Source organism: Tursiops truncatus, chromosome 1, assembly GCF_011762595.2.
Source record: "Tursiops truncatus isolate mTurTru1 chromosome 1, mTurTru1.mat.Y, whole genome shotgun sequence".
NCBI classification, from domain to species: Eukaryota; Metazoa; Chordata; class Mammalia; order Artiodactyla; family Delphinidae; genus Tursiops; species Tursiops truncatus.
The window spans coordinates 176,386,753-176,405,554 of NC_047034.1; the positions used below are offsets into that span (position 1 = coordinate 176,386,753).

At 45.5% G+C, this 18,802-nt stretch overlaps 1 protein-coding gene across 2 annotated transcripts in view; it reads left to right on the plus strand.

Annotated features, from left to right (window-relative positions):
* Positions 1-4,980: 4,980 nt before the first annotated feature.
* Positions 4,981-18,802, plus strand: part of CLSTN1 (calsyntenin 1) — a 78,512-nt gene continuing 64,690 nt past the window's right edge. For both annotated transcript variants that reach the window (XM_033843657.2, XM_073796432.1), the window contains exon 1: positions 4,981-5,288. In XM_033843657.2, the coding sequence (XP_033699548.1) occupies positions 5,198-5,288 (91 nt within the window). In that variant the 5' untranslated portion in view covers positions 4,981-5,197. The remainder of the gene's footprint in view (positions 5,289-18,802) is intronic.

Genomic DNA, 18,802 nt, shown 5'->3' on the forward strand with positions numbered 1-18,802 from the left:
GTGACTGGCCCTCATCCTGAAACTATCCAGGAGCCCACCAAGAATCACCTCATTAGAACAAAAGATGCTCCTGTCACCCAGGAAATTCCAAGGGATTTAGGAGCTCTGTGCTAGGATCTGGGGACACAGGCCAAATATGGATTTCTTATTATATTACAATATTATGCCACACGAGGGAGTACTATGCATCTGTGAAAAGGAATGAAGACTGTTTGTATACTGAGATGCAACCATCTCCAGGATATTTTACTAAGTGAAAAAAATCAAGATGCAGAACACCTGGTGCGATATGCTGCTTTCCCCCCCCACCCCCCGCCGCACTGCATGGTATGGGGGATATCAGTTCATTGACCAGGGATCGAACCCGTGCCCCCTGCAGTGGAAGTGCAGAGTCTTAATCGTTGGGCTGCCGGGGAAGTCCCGTGATAGGCTGCTTTTTATCTAGGAAAGGGAGAGACATATCTAAATATTCACTTGCATTAAAAAAAATTCCCACAATAGAAGGATAAGCCAAAAAAGACAAAATGGTCATCTTCAAGGGGAGGAGGGGACAGGAAGGAAGAGGCAGGAATGGAACGAGACTTCTCTGAGCATCTTGCTTTCTAGATTTGACTTTGGACCCATGCCAATATTTAATATAATCCTATAAGGTTAAATGGAGGGACTTCCCTGGTGGCGCAATGCAGGGGACATGGGTTTGAGCCCTGGTCCGGGAAGATCCCACAGGCCGTGGAGCAACTAAGCCCGTGAGCCACAACTACTGAGCCCACGTGATACAACTACTAGAGTGCCACGCGCCTAGAGCCCGTGCTCCACAACAAGAGAAGCCACCACACTAAGAAGCCCGCGCAATGCAACGAAGAGTAGCCCCCGCTCGCTGCAACTAGAGAAAGCCCGTGCGCAGCAACGAAGACCCAGGGTAGCCAAAAATAAATAAATTAAAAAAAAAGATTAAATGGAAATATTATAAAAGGGAAGGAAGCGGATAGATATGGGTTTGTCCCACCAGAGTTCCTGCTCTTAAGCACACGTCGTCTCGTCCCTCATTAATTATCCCTTCTAACGGCAATGGAGTGACCTGGCCAGGCCATTAGAAGGCAGCGACGGGGCCAGACCTCCTGGCTTCCAGGGCCTCGGGGAACCCTGGTGGTGGTGCTGGGGCTGTGGTTTTAGTCCTATCTGTCACTCTCATCAAGATTCTCACAACCTTCTCCCACGCAGCCCTGAAGTGGGTTTTCCCCCAAGAACATCATTAGGAGAGCGGCCACAACGATGGCTTGCCTGCCTCCAGCTTCGGTTCCACAAACACTGGCCGAGCAGCACATGCTGTGTTAATAGTAATAACCCGCCCACCAGAGAAGGACTCGGCCTTCTGGCAAAGAGCCTTCCTGCATAAGCCTTCATTTCATCCGTTTCTACTCTGGACTTGGGAATGAACAATCCAGTGAGGAACCCCAGCCTGGATGAGGAATGCCTCCCAGGACCTCGGACAGCTGGAGGGTCTGACGTGGAGGGGCAGGCTGGCTCCAAGTTGTGGGATCCCGTGCAGGGCTTTTTTTTTTTTGCATCTTGGGCGTAATTTCCTGTAGGGAGAAGGCATCGTTTGGGCTCAGACATGAAATTGAATCCCAGGTGTCCTTCTTTCGAGCAATGAGCTGAGCAAATTTTACATTTGCTCATCTGGAACCATAAAAGTACCTTCTGGAAAGAGTTGCTGGAGGCATAAGTAATATGTCACTTCCAGGTAGAAAGCTTAGGCTATTGTTATTAGCAAAAGCCATTTCAAAAGATGCGGCACCATGGAAATTCTGTGTCCTCTCTACTTACTGCACAGACGGGCTGACTATACGTTCAAAAGATCAAGTCTTCCTTGCCTGGCTGACAAAGCCACCGGCTCAACCTCCCAGTCAGTCGCCGCCTAAGGATGGGCCTGGGTGGTGCCTCATTTCCCCCACTCCAGGGCTCCCAGAGCTGCTGCTGAGTCAGCAGCTGGCTTGGCTCAGGCAAGGACCCTCTCTGCTACCCATAGCCTCAGCTTGGATCGATCCCCATCTCAGGGCCATTTTGAGGCCATCCATCACGTGGAGACCTCTGCAAAGTGCCAATATGGCTGAGGCTATCGTCAGGCCAACCAGAGACTGAGTTCACTGGTTTCCCTGGCTTCCAACACGCTCAAGCTGAGCCTTGCAGCTGGACTAACTGTCCTATGGGCACTATCTCAGCGTGTGCAGGTTGCACTGAGCTCTGGGGCCGCCTGCCTGCCCACCTGCCGCTGGACCTGCTTAGATCTATGTCTCTGTTTCTCTAAGGGACAGAGTGGGTAAGAAGATAAAGGGATCAGGATTGCAGACACCAAAGAGCTTCAGTTTGTGTTGCTTATAGAACCGAATACATTTTCCCTCTTGGCATCAGCCTATTGACTCAAAACATAGTTCTGAGATTATGCCTTTCTGATTTTATGTTTTGTAAATCTCCAAGGTCCCTGGAAACCTACAGGCTATGTTTTTTACTCTCTGAGATGTGATCTGCATGATAATAATAAAAAACTAACTCAGCAATTCATTTCGTTCATCACCGAGTGTTTATTGAGGACCTACTGTATGTTCAGCAGTACGCTAGGAGCTCGAAGGAAAAGAACAAACTACCATAGGTTTAGACCTATTGTATATTAGTCTCTAGGAGGCACTTTAATTGCATCATCTCATTTAATTCTCACAACTCTAGGAAATAGGTATCATTATCCCATTTCACAGGTGAGGAAAGAGATTCAGAAGGTTCTGTAACTTGTCCAAGGTCATTCGTAGTAGCAGAAGCCAGAATTCCTATCCAGTGCTGTCTGACTGTACCATCTGGGTCCTTCCCACTAGAATAGTGTGGAGAAGAAGAGGACACATGTGGAGTAGTCAATCAACAGCACAAAGTAGCAGATTACGAAGCCTGGATTGTTGGGTTAAGAGCATGTGGGTTTGGGGAGTGAGGGCCTGATAGTCCAGAGGACTTCCTGGAGGAGGCAGCCCAGAAAGTGCACTGGTAGGACCTGAGGCTCAGGGCAAAGGTTGGGGATGGTGTACTATGTGATGCTGCCCCTGGGAAGGAATGAACTTGAACTCAGAGAGTGGTGAGACAGTGGGCCCTGAGGTCAGCTGGGTGGGGCCCAGGCATGAGGGGTGGGAAGCCCAGCAGAGCTGTCTGGGCCTGATGAGGTGGCAGCAGGGAGCCACTGGGAACCAGGAAGGCCCGGAAGCAACAGCAACACCCGGAGAGGATGACTCTGCAGTGCTGGAGAGAAGGAGTGGGGGGCATGGCTTGGAGATGGCAAATGGGGGGCCAGGCAGGTGCCTGGGGGAGGGGTCTATCCAAGGGAGTCTAGTCCTCTTGGACTCAGGGGCGGGATGGGCAGGGGGATGAGATGTGGAGTCTTCAGGCTTTGGTGGAGGATGATTTTGAGGGACAAAGGACAGGGAAGAGCATATTCCATCGCAGACTGCTTTGAAACTCCCTCCAAGGTCACATCACACCTCTGTTCACTGCTGTCCAAGGTCTTCTTGTGGCCTGTAGGATTAGGTCCAAATCCCTCATCCTGACATTTAAGGCACCTCACAATGGCTTCGATCTACCTTTCTGGGCTCTTCACCCACTACTCTCCTAAATAAGTCCTCTGCTCTCCACAAACTGAGTGACTCATTCTCCTCCCAGCCTCCCAGGCTGCCCGCCCACCCTCCCTCACCCCATCCCAAGCTGGTCTCGACAAAGCCGTCTCCACAAAGCCCACCAGCCGGTTAGACCCTCTCAGCAAACAGGGCCAAGGGCAATCACTGTGCGGTGAATCACCTTTGATAGCTCTTCCAGCAGAGTCTTGAATAATTAACATTTTATCGTTTAACCTTTGCTGTGGGTGTCTCCTTAATGCCAGCCCTGTCCTTGAGGGCTGATCTTTTTACAGTATTTGTTTCAACTAGGGAAGTCATTTCGCCTGAGTTTCCTTCTCTGCAAAATGAAGCCAATAAAGTCGGCTCATAGGGCACAGTGCCTGGCACTCAGGAGACCACCCATGACTGTCCTGGTCCTTTCCTCTAGTGTGAGGCGCCCCCAGGGGTCGGGGGGAGGTAGGGACCCCAGGACAGGAAGAAAAGAGGAGGACCCAAGAGCCCTGAAGGGACCCTTCTTCATCCATTTGGATTTCTGCATTTCTAAGGGACCGTTAGCATCACACTAAGATCTAGAAAGGGTCACCTGCACAACCCGCCTTTAAAAAGCCACAGACGGATTTCTTCAGCAAATGGAGGAATCCTGAGTTACAAATTCAGGACGGACTTGGAACAAGCAAGCTCCCTCCCAGCGCTGGAACCGCTGCAGCACGTGCTGCGCAGCCCTTGATTGTTTACAAAGCGCGTTTCGCTGACCTCGTCTCCTTGAATACCTTTCACGACCCCGCAAGCTCCCTCTCATCACCGCCACTTGGCAGAAGAGGGCACCGACGTTCTGGGAGGCGACGTGACTTGCTCCAAGTGGCGCAGGGTGTTGGCGCTCAGCGGCCCTGGGCTGCACCCTCCAGCGGGGTCTGCACTCCTTGGGGTGGGGTTGGGAAGGGGAGAAAGGGGAGGCACGGGCCCCAGGGTAGCTCTCGCTCGGCTCCGGGGCCTGTGAGCGCGCGTGGGGATGAGGAGTTGATGGCCTCGGCTGCGGCAGCTGACAGGGGGGTGCAGCCCCCGGATCCTCTCCCAGCCTCTCTCTCGGGCCCAAATCCCCGGCGCGGCCCCGCGGGCGCGCGCTCCAGGACCCGCCGGCGGGTTCGTAGGCCCGCGCGCCCCGCCCCCACCCCACGCCCCGCGCGCTCCCCGGGGCGCCGCGCGCGCGCCTCGCCGTCGCTCCCCTCCCCACCCCGCCGTCGCTCCCCTCCCCGCCCCTCCCGCCGCCACCCCGCCCCCGGCCGGGTACCCTCGCCGGACCCGAGGGAGAGCGCCGCCGCCATCTTAGTTGCTGCCTCTGCCTCCAGCGAAGCGCTGCCTGCGCCGAGGGGAGGGCGCCCGCGGCCCGAGCGCGCGGCCCAGCGTCACGGCGGCGGCGCCTCCTCGGACCCCGGTGCTCGCCGCAGCGCCAAGCAGCCGGCCTCGGGCCACGAGAGCCCCGCTCGGCGCCCCGCGCGCGTCCCTGCCGCTCCCGCCTCGGGCGGGCCGCGGCGCCGGGAGCCGGAGCGATGCTGCGCCGCCCTGCTCCCGCGCTGGCCCCGGCCGCCTGGCTGCTGCTGGCCGGGCTGCTGTGCGGCGGCGGGGTCTGGGCCGCGCGAGGTAAGCGTCGGGGCCGGGTAGGGACGCGGGGGCTGAGCGCCGGGAGCCGGGTCGGGACGCGGGGTTCGGGGCCCGGCGCGCGGCTCTGGGTCGCGGTGCAAGAGGCTGTGGACGCGCGCTGCAGGCGCCGGGGGGAAGCTGGCCGCCCCCATCGCACCCGCGCCGCGTTGGTGGCTGCGCGGATCTGGGGGGACGTGCAGAAGGGCCGAAGTGTCGGTCAGTCTTCCTCGGCAGCGCCCGCAGGCTGGGGAGGCATCCCTGGGGTGAGATACCGGGTACGTGTGTTGTGTGCCGAGATGTGCATCAGGCCGGGTTTGCACGCACAATTTTTGGTGTGTGCTTACATAAGAGCCCACTTCTCCGCATCCTTTCCCCAGATCCCGATTATCTGCTGCTGTTCTACCGCGGACGCGGCGTCTGCGCCCTTTTCCGCCTCCTTCCAGGGTCTTTTAAACGTGTTTTCGAACGAGCCGAGGCTGAAACTTCTGGCTCCCCTCCCACCTTTTCACCCAAAGGTGAAATTGTGATGAGGTTTACGACCGTCGTCTCACCCGGTGTCAGAAATCTTCCTCTCCTCCACCCCCGACGCCTTGGTGCAGTTTTTCTGACAGTAATTTAGGTCGTGCAAAAACGAGAAACCGCTCTTTGATTCCTTAGGGCCGAAATTATTTTATGGTTACTTGGCCAAAACATATTACTTAGTGAATTGATTGTTTTGTTGTTGTTTTAACCTTCAACCGCTTAATCTTTTCAGCGTTACACGCTCTCTGATATTGACTGATCTTGCCAACGAAAAGCTTACGCATTGCAGATATATGCTTCCGAGTGGATCTTGGAATCATAAACATTTTCCTCGGCCTCGGAGCAAAGTAATCTAGGTGTAGTCTATAGAGTGCTTGGATCTATCCTTCTGATTTTTTAAATCAGAAATTTTGAGAGAGGGAGGGTTGATGGAAGGCCGAATGAAATGGTCATATTTCAATTTAGCAAAGCTTTTAAAATAATTATCATTTTCTCTTTCTGGGCATGACATATCAAGAGAGTATGGTGTTCCCAAATTAAAGGGCAGGAGAGGCAAGTGCATGTTTTGTTGTATGTTCCTTTCTTCACATCCAGGATGATAAACTTTGAATACTTCTTTCATTTATTTCATTTCTAACATTCTTTTGACTCTGTCAAATTCAGGTCTCAGTCACTAAGTAGCTAATTGTTCTCAGTTTGATTTTACATCAAGGTAAGTTTGAAATGTTCTTTCCAGATGTGGGATGGAGGTCTCTAAGTCTAATAGATCCAAGAAAAAATGTCAAAGTTTGCTTCTCTTGGGGAAAACCCACACAGCTTAAAAATATGTGCTTGGATTGGGTATTTTGGGAACAGTTCAAGTATATTTAGTTTAGTCAGTGATAATATTTCTTGTTAAAATCCACATTTTCTTAAGTTTGTCCATTCACCTGCATTTGGTGTTCATTATTGAATTAGCAAATGGGCTAATTAATTAGTCCATTAGCATTAATGAAGATTTCAGCTATCAAATGTCTTCATTATGGCGGACTAACAGAAATCTTATGTGAAAGACGTGTTGAGGGCTTGAGTCCTTTGTAATTTGCTAACTTTCTCTAAGCTTTTCTTGGTGCATTTATAATGCTTAAGAATCTTAGTCTTCCAAATAAAAACACATTTTAAACATCAGTTATTCTATTGCATTTGTTGTTTTTTTTCCAGCTTGCAGGTTAGAAAAACGTCTCATGAATGTTCCATGAAATGCTAATAAAACGATTTCATTTTGAGATGTTACAAATAAATTTTGTATTTAAATAGGCAGTTTGTGGGGACACTTTCTGTGGGCTAATTGTAAAAGATGATCATTTCAACTAATACCTGAATTTTTAATCCTGCAAAACAGTGTGACATTAGTAACTGCTGTTCATTCATACTGTAGCTACCTCTAAAAGTAATGGGGGAAAGATAACGTATAAACAAGGAGAGAATGTGAGGTTTTGTAATATAAATTCCATTGTGACTATTAATTCGTTGTTTTATGGAGAACCCTAAATTTCACTTTAATTGTAGCTGTAGTTCTCAAAAAAACTCAAGTAAACCAAAACATTAGGAGAAATTTCCTTGGCATGCCCTATACTGCCTTCCTTCTCTCCAGTCCATCATTGATCGGGAAATAGAAAACTGAAATAGAGAAAATAGAAAGCTTATATGAATATTAAATAAAAATAAATGCAATCTTGTAATGCGTTTCAAAACCAATAGATAACATTCACTGTTACTTTTCTGTTTGCGCACAAACTTCTCAGTGGAGCCTCTCCTCACCATCCTGGTTGAAATTTCATCTCTCGGAACCCCTGAGTCCTCCCTCCCCTGCTTCACTTTTTCTTTTCTCCATAGCACTTACCCCATTCTAACACGCTCTGTTATTTACTTATTCTGTTTATTGCCTGTCTCCCCTCACTGGAACATATGCCCCAAAGTGGAAGGGTATTTTGGTCTGTGTTGTTCACATATGTATCCGCACACAGTAGGCACTCAGTGTTTTGTGAATGAATGTATAACTCTGTCCAGCGTAGTGTCTTTACATCCTAATTTTTACCTGACAGATAAGTGTTACGTACTGAGAAAAGCATTACAGACAGAGTATAAAGGAACTTGAATTCTATAACACGGATATAAGACTTCATTAGTAGGTAATTTTTCAAGGATTCATTATGTTGATTGCAGCATTGGAGTATTAGATCATAAAAGTCTGTATCAGCCTTTGACGGCTATAGCTCTGTGGCTACCACTTCGAGTTCATTTTTCAAAAAAACTGTAATTCTCAGCTTTTTGGGAAAGCTTAATTTTTTACCTTGTTTTTCACAAGCAACTTTGAGGAAAAATAATTTTATTATAGACCTAAATATTACACTTAATTTAACATTTTTATTGCTGAAAGTAAATTTATTTCACGAGACTTATAACTAAAGAAATAATAAAATGTTAATAATAAAATGTTAATAATCCTGAATGTATTCCGATTTAAGAGCCGTGACTCGATTAACTGGAACCCTCAGTTAACTGGAGTCCAGCTTTTGGCTGCATCCTACTCTCAGGAAAAAAACCATAAAACCAAACAGTTTCCTAGAAATTCTTTTTAAAAAGGAAGTTTTAGGCATTCATATCATACATTATCTGGGTCAGTACTATTTGATTTTTGAGCCAAAAAAAGCAGTTAATTAAGTTTTAGGTATGAGGAATATGACCAATAAATGAATTTTTAATGAAATGTGATAACATTTTTTTATTGGAATTAGAAAATGCTATAATTCCATGATACTAGTTTTAGGACTTGGTTAAGCTTACTCAGCCAATTCTTAACATTTAAGATGAGGAACCTGAGGGATATTAAATATTTAAGACATGAAAGAAAAGGATTGAATTTTTTTTGTTACTGCTTTCTAAGATAGGAAAATGTAATTTTTTGGATAGAGTTTTCGCTTATAAGAGTTGAAACAAAATAGGAGATTTGGTTATTCTGAAAATCATTGAGTCTTATTTCTCACCCCTTCTGATTAATTGAGGTTTTAGATCATTACGTTCTTAAAAATATACTTTGGTCATGATTTGGTAAGAGCAGAGGTACTTAAGAAATTTATCTTTTATAATTGAAATTTAAGGTATTGATTTGTGATATTAGATTTTTAGTAGAGCTGTTCTATCTCCAGAATGTAGATTCAAAGTTGGTGGAAATGATTTATGCAGTGTCATGTTCTTGCACTGTTTAAAAAACCCCAAACCCTCACAAGTGACATTTTGACACCAGTAGAGGCTATGCAAAGGCCAGAGTTAGGAACCTTCAGACTATGACAGTCCTGCCCTGCCCGCATGTCAGCCTGATGCAAGGTGCCCGTTTTTCCATAGAGTCACCACCACCTAGGAGTTGGGGCACAGCATCCAGTTGTCCCCTATTTGATAGATCCTTTCTTCCCTATGTTTTAGAGAGATTTTTCTTCATTTTCTCATTCAGCTGTAGGATGATATTAGATTAAAAACTTCCACAAGATATGTTGCTAAGGCTTTTTTATTTTTAAAGTTCTAGGCAAAGATTCAATTACTTCAAAGTCATGGAATTTAGAACTTCTTAAAAACCAATAAGATACATCTGAAAGTTAACTTCCTTCTATTCCAGAACCCCATTGAGAAGTATGCAGTGGCATGGTAGAAGAAGAACCGTGTGTTTCTTTTTTACCTTTGGTCGGGCATGAATTTTTTTTTCCTGGAATTTTTCTTTGCAGCAGTTATGTCTGAATTTTATTTTATTTTTTATTATTTTGGCTGCGTTGGGTCTTCATTGCTGTGCGCGGGCTTTCTCTAGTTGCGGGGGGGGGGGCACTCTTCGTTGTGGTGCGCGGGCTTCTCATTGTGGTGGCTTCTCTTGTTGCAGAGCACGGGCTCTAGGCACGCGGGCTTCAGTAGTTGTGGCTCGCGAGCTCTAGAGCGCAGGCTTAGTAGTTGTGGTGCACAGGCTTGGTTGCTCTGCAGCATGTGGGATCTTCCCGGACCAGGGTTCGAACCTGTGTCCCCTGCATTGGCAGGTGGTTTCTTAATCACTGTGCCACCAGGGAAGCCCATGAATATGTTTTGAACCAGTCTCATTCTCTCGTGACAAGAACTGTTCTATCAAGTCTGCTACTCTTCAAGTCTACCTTGATCTGTACTTTCTGGAACTTATTGTTTTAGGGCAAAAGAAGACTTTCCTGCATCCAGTCTTTTTTAATTTGAAAAACAGGTTTATTGAAATATAATTCACATACCATAAAATTCACCCTTTTAAAGTATGCAGTTCGGTGATTTTAGTATATTCACAGTTGTGCACCCATCACCAATATCTAACTGCAGCACATTTTCATCACCCCCAAAAGAAACCCCGTATCCCTTAGCAATCACTCCAAATTCCCCTTCTTCCCATTCCCCCCTGGCAACCATTAATCTACTTTCTATCTCTATGGATTTGCCTGTTTTGGACATTTCATATCAGTGGAATCATTATAATATGTGGCCTTTGTGACTAGCTGCTTTCAATTAGCATGGTGTTTTCAGGATTTATCCATGTTGTAGTGGGTATCAGTGCCTCATTCCGTCTTATAGCTGAATAATATTTGCTATAGACTGAATGTTTGTGTCCCTCCAGAATTCATATGTTGAAACCTAATCCCCAATGTGATGGTATTTTGAGGTGGGGGCTTTGGGGAGGTGATTAGGTCATGAGGGTGGAGCCCTCACGAATGGGATCAGTGCCCCTGTGCAAGAGACCCCAGAGAGCTCCCTTGCCTCTTCTGCCACCGGCGGATACAATGGGAAGATGGCTATGAACCAGGAAATGGGCACTCACCAGACACTGCATCTGCTGGCACCTTGATCTTGGGTTTCCCAGCCTCCAGGACTGTGAGAAATACGTTTCTGTTGTTTATAAGCCACCCAGTCTATGGTATTTTGTTATAGAGCCCAGAGAGACTAAGACAATATTCCATACTATGTGGATAGACCACGTTTTATATATCCATGCATCAGTTGATGGACATTTGGGTTGTTTTCCACTTCGTGGCTACTATGAATAATGCTGCTGTGAACATGCATGTTCAGTTCTCTTGGACATATATTTGTGTGGACATACATTTTCAGTTCTCTTGGGTGTATAACTGGAGTGGAATTGCTGAGTCTTATAACTCTATGTTTAACATTTTGAGGAGGTACCAAACTGTTTTCCAGAGTAGCTGCACCATTCTACATTCACTCTTGACCTCCGTAATCACTCCCAGGAGCATCTTTTTAATTAGATACATATATCACAGTTGTCTAAGTGTTTTCTTATGACATTTCTAAGCTGCTGATTTTTTTTCCTGCTCTCGGGATAAATTGGCATTTCATCCAACCAACTCCTTCCTTCACCCCTATCTCCCATATCATTTCTACCCAGGACATTAGACTTTGAGTTGAAAGGAGCTTTGAAAGGTCTGTCCTCTGCACTAAAGTAGCCTTCCCTGTAAAAGAGACGTTTCTTCACACGTCCCTGACAATTGATCATTCAGCCTGGGCACTTGCTAGCTCACAAAGAAACCGTTTTCTTCCAAACATTGTTTGGGACTTCAGTCAGCTTTCCTTAGGACTAAATCTTATCAATCCCTCAAACCTTTGCAGGCACCCAGCCATGCAGCTCTTTGTTTTTGTCACCTCTCACTTGAAGAAAGGCTGAGAGCATCTGTGGCCAAGCGTCCATCCCCCAGGCCCTGATTTCTGCCTGTGGTCTGAGGGATGAGCTAGTACAATGCTGCAGACCCAGTGATTGGGGGACACCCTAGTCACAGCAGAGTAAATATCTAAGGCTTAACTTTATGAAAGGAATTGTAAGAAACACTAGAATTCTTAAACTATGACTAGTTTAGAAAATGACATTTCTTCATTCATTACAGTTTTGTTAATACTAATTGGCTAAAAAGTACTTTGTTAAAGTAAATTGGTTTGTCTGGTCCTTTGATTTATTCTTTAATTAAACCATTTGTTATTTACCCAATCTTCAATTCATAGTATAAAACACTTAGAAATGTCTTTAGATTGAAAGTGAATTTTAAAACAGTAAAAATGAATGTCATCTTTAATACCTGCTTAAAGTATAGTGAAGACATATTTATTCTGAGCGCTTCCTAAATCTTAAAAGTATTAATACAGTACTTCCATTTTAAGGACCACCAAGAAAAAAAAAATTGAAGGTCATAAACTCAAATTGTAGATAGTGTAAAACTTGAGTGATTTGTATGAGGTTGTCTAATAAGTGACTTTTAAGGAGCAAAATTTATTCCATCTGAAATGCAGAATCCAGTCACATTTCATTTTGTGTATCTCAGACGTAGTTAATGATGAATATTGATAGGACCAGCTGCGTAGTCAAAGTGTGGGGCTCCTTTGTTCAAAAATTATTAGGAATTTCAAGATGGCAGCAGAGCATTAAACCAGGCATGGGGCCCGGCACACCCAGGAAACTGGTCCTGAGTCTTGATAGACTTAATGTGGCCAGAGTATTAATAGAATGTGGGCCTGACTCTGAGATTTTAGCCAGAGCCCTGGGTCCTCTGGGCACCTCTCAGATGAAGCAGCTGAGGCCCAGCCCTCCTCAGGGGCACCTCCCCACTGATGCACCCCCCTCCCGCCACTGCAAGACTTATTCACTGGTGGCCTCGGGGTGGAGACTGCACACTCTGCTCTGTCCCCCAGCACCTGGCGAAGGACAGAGCATACTCAGTTCACAATAGACAATGCGAGCACATGGGAGGTAGAGGCTAATTGAGGAACAGGGTAGCTTTTGACTTGGGGGATTAAAGCCTTTCCGTCAAGCAGATTATATTTACCTTTAAAGAGCCTTGACTAATTCATGCCAGTTTCCTATTACTCGTGGAATTAGTAACAAGGATAACAGAAATAATTAAAATTCTTGGGTAATCCCTAATCTTTCTTTTTGCCATGCGTTTCACGTGTTTATCAGAGTAGCTAGTAAGTAGCAAAATGCACTGGCCTGAATTTAATTTTCTCCCCAGGCCGCTCTCACTTTGGGCCACAGTCATGGAGAAAGGTGGGAGGACGGTAAGGTAGGCAGCAGCTGTTCTCAGCCTTTGAGCGCCTCATCTGCTAGTGCTGTGTTAATGGTTGGGTCCCTTGATAATCCCTCAGCCTGAATTATAAAGCCCCAAGTTGGCAACGTTTCTGATCTTGCTTCTGAGTTGTTTGTAAGTATCCATAATATCTGCACATGATTCCTGAATACAGCACTTTCATTTGGCAGGGGTTTTAAAAAGTCCATGCCCGGGCTTCCCTGGTGGCAAAGTGGTTGAGAGTCCGCCTGCAGGGGACGCGGGTTCGTGCCCCGGTCCGGGAAGATCCCACATGCCGCAAAGCGGCTGGGCCCGTGAGCCATGGCCGCTGAGCCTGCGCGTCCGGAGCCTGTGCTCCGCAACAGGAGAGGCCACAACAGTGAGAGGCCCGCGTACTGCAAAAAAACAAACAAACAAAAAGTCCATGCCCAAGTGTACGAAGCCTTCTCTTGCTTAATTAAGGGAAGCCATTTGTATCTTAGAAACATTCAAAGCCTAGAATGGAAAATGAATTAAATGCTTTTTTATATGAAATCTGACATTTTAAAACCTTTTCTAATCGGAGGAAGATGTACCAGTGGGATAATTTAGTAACATAGCCTCTCCCCCAATTGTGACTTCAATTAATAATAACTGCAACATTAATACTTGTTTGATGAAGTGTTTAGAAAGGTCATAAGTGCCAGTAATTAATATATTTGCTTATTCAGTTAATAAAGTTTGCTGACCCTATTTTTTTCTAGAATTAGTCCTTTCTGAGTATTGAAAGGTTTGATATATTTATCACTACTTTTAAAAAGTAATGCATAAGGCAAGTATGTCTTCACTGCACTTTTTTCTTTTCTATGAAAATGGTGTATGCTTATGTGGTTTTCAGTACTGATGGACAGAGTGAACCAGGGGCAATGAGAAAGCAAACATGGGCCACTCAGGCCAGGCTTCGGTTGTTTAAGCCTGAAGGGAGAAGGCTAAAAGGGTTTCCTGAAGTTTCTGTTTTATCTAGAAACTCAGGGGTATAGGAGAGCCGGTGGGGATTTGGAGCAGAAGCTTTGCCTTGGAATAGAGCAGTCCTGACTGTACCTGCTTATCTTTTGGAAAACCCAAGTACAGACAGGTAAACTGAGGCAGGCTGGTGCAGTGGGCGGTGGTGGAACCCTGGCGCCTGAGGAAACCCCCAGTGGTGGCTAACAAAAGTCAGTCCGTGTCTAGTTCTGGTCAGATTGAAATCTTGTCTCCTGAAATGCTCAGGCACATTTTATTTCTCTGAGCTCAGGTTGCCTGGGTCAGGGGAACTCAGCCCAGGTGAGACTACCCCAGCTCTGTGCTGTCTTCAGCTGCCGTAACCTGGCTTTGTCTTGATGTATTGTTTCCTGGGACCCATTTCTGATTCCCAGATGACCTGAAAAGGCAATTCATATCACTCTATTAGGAATTCAGATTGGAACTCAAGTTATGTTTTCCCCTGGAAACATTGTTACAAACTGCTTAAAGCTCCAAAAGTGATGGTCAGAAACCAGTTTACCCATTACGAGTTGAAAATCAGGCAAATACGCAGTAAAACACAGCCCACACACAGCATTATAATATTAATCATTATATAAACCAACGAAAGGCTGGTTCCCATTTTGTGGTAAGTAGGTCTTGGAGTAGTAGAGCAGCTTCAAAGAACGTGTGAGGCATGCTGGCTTAGGCGTGGAATGAAGACGAGCCTCCAGGAAGAGAAAGGTCGAGGGACTACGAGCCCGATGACCTGAGTGACCCAGCCTGTGCGAGGAAACCGAGGGAGTGAGGCCTGTTCATGGCGACCCCAAAAACGAAAGAGAGGCAGCGGAAGAGAGGAGACCTGGGCCAGCAAGCCCCCTGGCACCCAGGTGGCAGCACTGCCTGGGGTGGCCGGGGTGGAGGAGAGGCAGGGGTGTAGGAGGCCCTCAGCAGGCAGAGTGTCAGCCACGCCAGGAACTGCCTGTATGTGCAGGTGGCCCCTTCAAGAGAATACTCACTGATGTGCATCGTTTAAACGAATGACTTACGGTCCGATGTACTGAATGTTTTTCATCAAAGAAAATTTTACTTAAGAATTGCTATTTAAAACCTTTCCGGGGCTTCCCTGGTGGCGCAGTGGTTAAGAATCCGCCTGCCAATGCAGGGGACACGGGTTCGAGCCCCGGTCCGGGAAGATCCCACATGCTGCGGAGCAACTAAGCCCCTGCGCCACAACTACTGAGCCTGCGCTGTAGAGCCTGCAAGCCACAACTGCTGAGCCCGCCTGCTACAACTGCTGAAGCCCGCATGCCTAGAGCCTGTGCTCTGCAACAAGAGAAGCCACTGCAGTGAGCAGCTAGTGCACTGCAACAAAGAGTAGCCCCTGCTCGTCGCAACTAGAGAAAGCTTGCACGCAGCAGTGAAGACCCAGTGCAGCCATAAATGAATGAATGAATGAATGGAATTGTAATGGTAGGGTTCGTTTGAAAAAATAAAACCTTTCCTTGGGGGACTTCCCTGGTGGTCCAGTGGTTAAGACTCCACACTCCCAGTGCAGGGGGCTCATAGTTCGATCCCTGGTCAGGGAACTAGATCCCACATGCATGCTGCAGCTAAGACCCGCTGCAGCCAAATACATAAGTATTTTTAAAAAGTAAATAAAACCTTTCCTTGGGACTTTCCTGGCAGTCCAGTGGTTAGGACCCCGTGCTTCCACTGCAGGGGGTGCAGGTTCAATCCCTGGTTGGGGAATTAAGATCCCGCGTACTATGCAGTGTGGCCAAAATAAATAAATAAATAATAAAACCTTTCCTTGAATTTTTCAAGTCCCTGAATCTATATGAATTAAATTTATACCTTTGTAGAATTATTTTACTAAAGCAAATGTAAAAAAATGTATTTGACATAACCCCCCAAATTCTCAATTGGATTTGTAGGTGTCATTTACTAGAGGTCATCCTTTCTAGATAATGGTGACATGGTGATTTCTAACAGTAACGATAAAGGATCAGTTGTAGGCTTCCTCTTCAAACTGTTACATAGGATACGTTGATTGCTAAGGCAGTGCTTCCCTAAGGATGTTACATGGATAGGTGTTACTTGGTAAAAGGTGTCTGTTGGTCACCTAAGTTTGGGAAATGCTGTTAAACAGGTTTCGTTACTGTAGGACTTCTCAGGACGTTTAGCGCAGTCGTGCATGTTGAAGAATCGCTGCGCAGGGGTATAATCCGCATTTATCCAGGTGGTTGACCATGGGCCCTTCCTGGAGCGCGTTGTGGCACTCGTGTTCCATAGGACACACTTTGGGAGACGCTGCTGCAGACTGTCCCCCCACCCACTGTAATGCAATTTAGTACAAAAAAGAAAAAGTTAAAATGACCGAAAATACTGCCTTTGAGATCCTTAGTCTTAACACTTTTGTACATATCTCTAGTTTTTTTTCCCCATTGTAAAAATTTACCTACGTAGCCAAAGCTTTAAACAAAATGAGTTTATTTTATTCAGAGTGTTTCCTAACTCTCTCAGTGTCATTCATTAAACATCTGTCCTGGGTATGGTGGGTATAGTAATCCATTAGAGGGATATAGTGCGATCTATTTAGCTAGTCCTTTAGGATTTCCAGACTGTTTAGACTCAGGATCCCCATGCTCTCAGAAATTACTGAGGACCTCAAAGAGCTTGTGTTTATGTGGGTTTTATCTATCAGTATTACTCTATTAGAAATTAAACTGAGAACCTATTAAAATAGTTAATTATTAATTTAAAGTAGCAGTAATAACTCATTAGATGGTAACAACATATTTTTGATTAAAAATAACAACATATTCCAAAACAAAAAACAATTTAGTAAGAAGATTGGCATTGCTTTACATTTTTGTTATCTCTTAATGTGGGCTTAAGAGAAGGCAGTGGGATTCTTTTTATTTTTTTTTGGTGGGGGCTGTGTTGGGTCTGCGTTGCTGCGCACGGGCTTTTCTGTAACTGTGGCGAGCGGGGGCTACTCTTCATTGTGGTGCACGGGCTTCTCATTGCGGTGGCTTCTCTTGTTGCAGAGCACCTGATCTAGGCGCCCGGGCTTCAGTAGTTGCAGCACGTGGGCTCAGTAGTTGTGGCTCGCGGGCTCTAGAGCGCAGGCTCAGTAGTTGTGGCGCACGGGCTTAGTTGTTCCGCGGCATGTGGGATCTTCTTGGACCAGGGATTGAACCCGTGTCCCCTGCATTGGCAGGCGGATTCTTAACCACAGGCAGTGGGATTGTGCATTCAACCTGTTGCTGCCTGGTGATTGGTTGAAGTAGGTGAAGAAAATCTGGCCTCACAAAGACATGTAGCTGGAAAAGGGAGGCTTGGGGACCGCCCCCCCCACCCCCCACCTCCCCGCAAGAGTCTTCAGACCACATTCTGATAACTGCTGCTCTAGGGCAGTGGTTGATGGCAATGTCAAAATACAGTTGGGGGATATGTCAACAGTATTTTCCTTCTAAATCATACTTGAAGCAGCAAAGCAAAGCTTGCAAATGATGTACTTAAAAAAAGAGAGTAATGAGAGTTAATTCACTTATTCCTATAATCCTGTCTCTTATTTACGTTGTCACTTGCTTTCTTGAGTGCGGAAGATGGGATTGGAGTTACAGCCCTCATTATAGACCTGGATTTGCCCATTGTGTGCAGCACATTCCACAGCCAGTGAGGGACTCTTATAAGTGGGCAGTCGGTATTGAATCAGCATCTTGTGTGCCTGTGGATTATTATGTTGGTTTTCTTTTTAATTTCACTGTAGGACACGTTTTTAATGAGGGAGGAGGCAAGAATAGGTGACAAAGTATAAGTAGATGTTAAAATCAGATTCATTTGGGCTTTTTCTTTGGTAGTGTACAATTACTCATTAGTATTTTCTGTAGGATGAGATCTGGGGAAAAATTGTCTTTTAAAAGAAAATTCAATACTTAAAAAAAGAGATTGCTATCTTTGCTTTCCCTCACATTATGGCCCTTTTGAGACCTTTAAGTGGCTGATTTTATGGTAAAAATGTTTTTTATAACTACCACAATAGAAGAAGTCTGATTTATTTTCCTGAAAAATCTTTTGGTGTTTTCTCAGAATCTGGAGTAAGTTGTGCATGGGCACGTACGTGTCCTGTTTGTCTTGGTGGGGAATGGTTGGTTGTTTTTGCATTTCCCTTGGTGACCAGGGAGCTAGTTCTCAGCTAGACTACATTCCATAAATTCGGTTTCCTCTCGAGAGGTCGCCTCCCCTTTTATGATAAAGTCCTTTACTTTGAATATCTGGCAGTTTGCCTTCCCACTTAAATAATGTCTGGTTACTTGAATATCATTGCATTAGAACGTTCAGTACTTTTAAACCACTAAATTTAAAAAAAAATCTCCTAATCTATCTTAAAAAATCAGTTTCTGCATTAATATGGCTAGAATTCTAGAAAGGAAGGTATTTTAGAAATCTAATTTCATTTCGTTTAATCAGCCCATTTTACCATAGAGGAAACAAGTGAAGTTGTTATTGTTATTGTCAGTATGATATTTTTATAGCTCAGAATGTGAAAAGTAGGAAACATAGTGGAGACCAGCCAAGAGTATCTTTAACCCTGTTTCTTTCTATAATAAATAATATTCAGAAAGCATAAATTTGGGTGATTTGTTATGAACCTTTCATGTGCAGTTGAGTCAGGGTAGATGATAAAGTTGGAGTAGAGTTTTAAAAATTCTGAAGAAAGGGTACATTGTATTGACAAAGTTACATTTTTAAATTTTGTATCACTTTTTTATGCAAATGTCTCAGAAATCTGCACACTGTGCTGGAATCAGTTTTGGATTTGACAAGAGCTTTAGAAATGATCTCGTGCAGCTTTGGATGTGATCCTCTCTGTCTGAGCACTGACATCAGTTGACC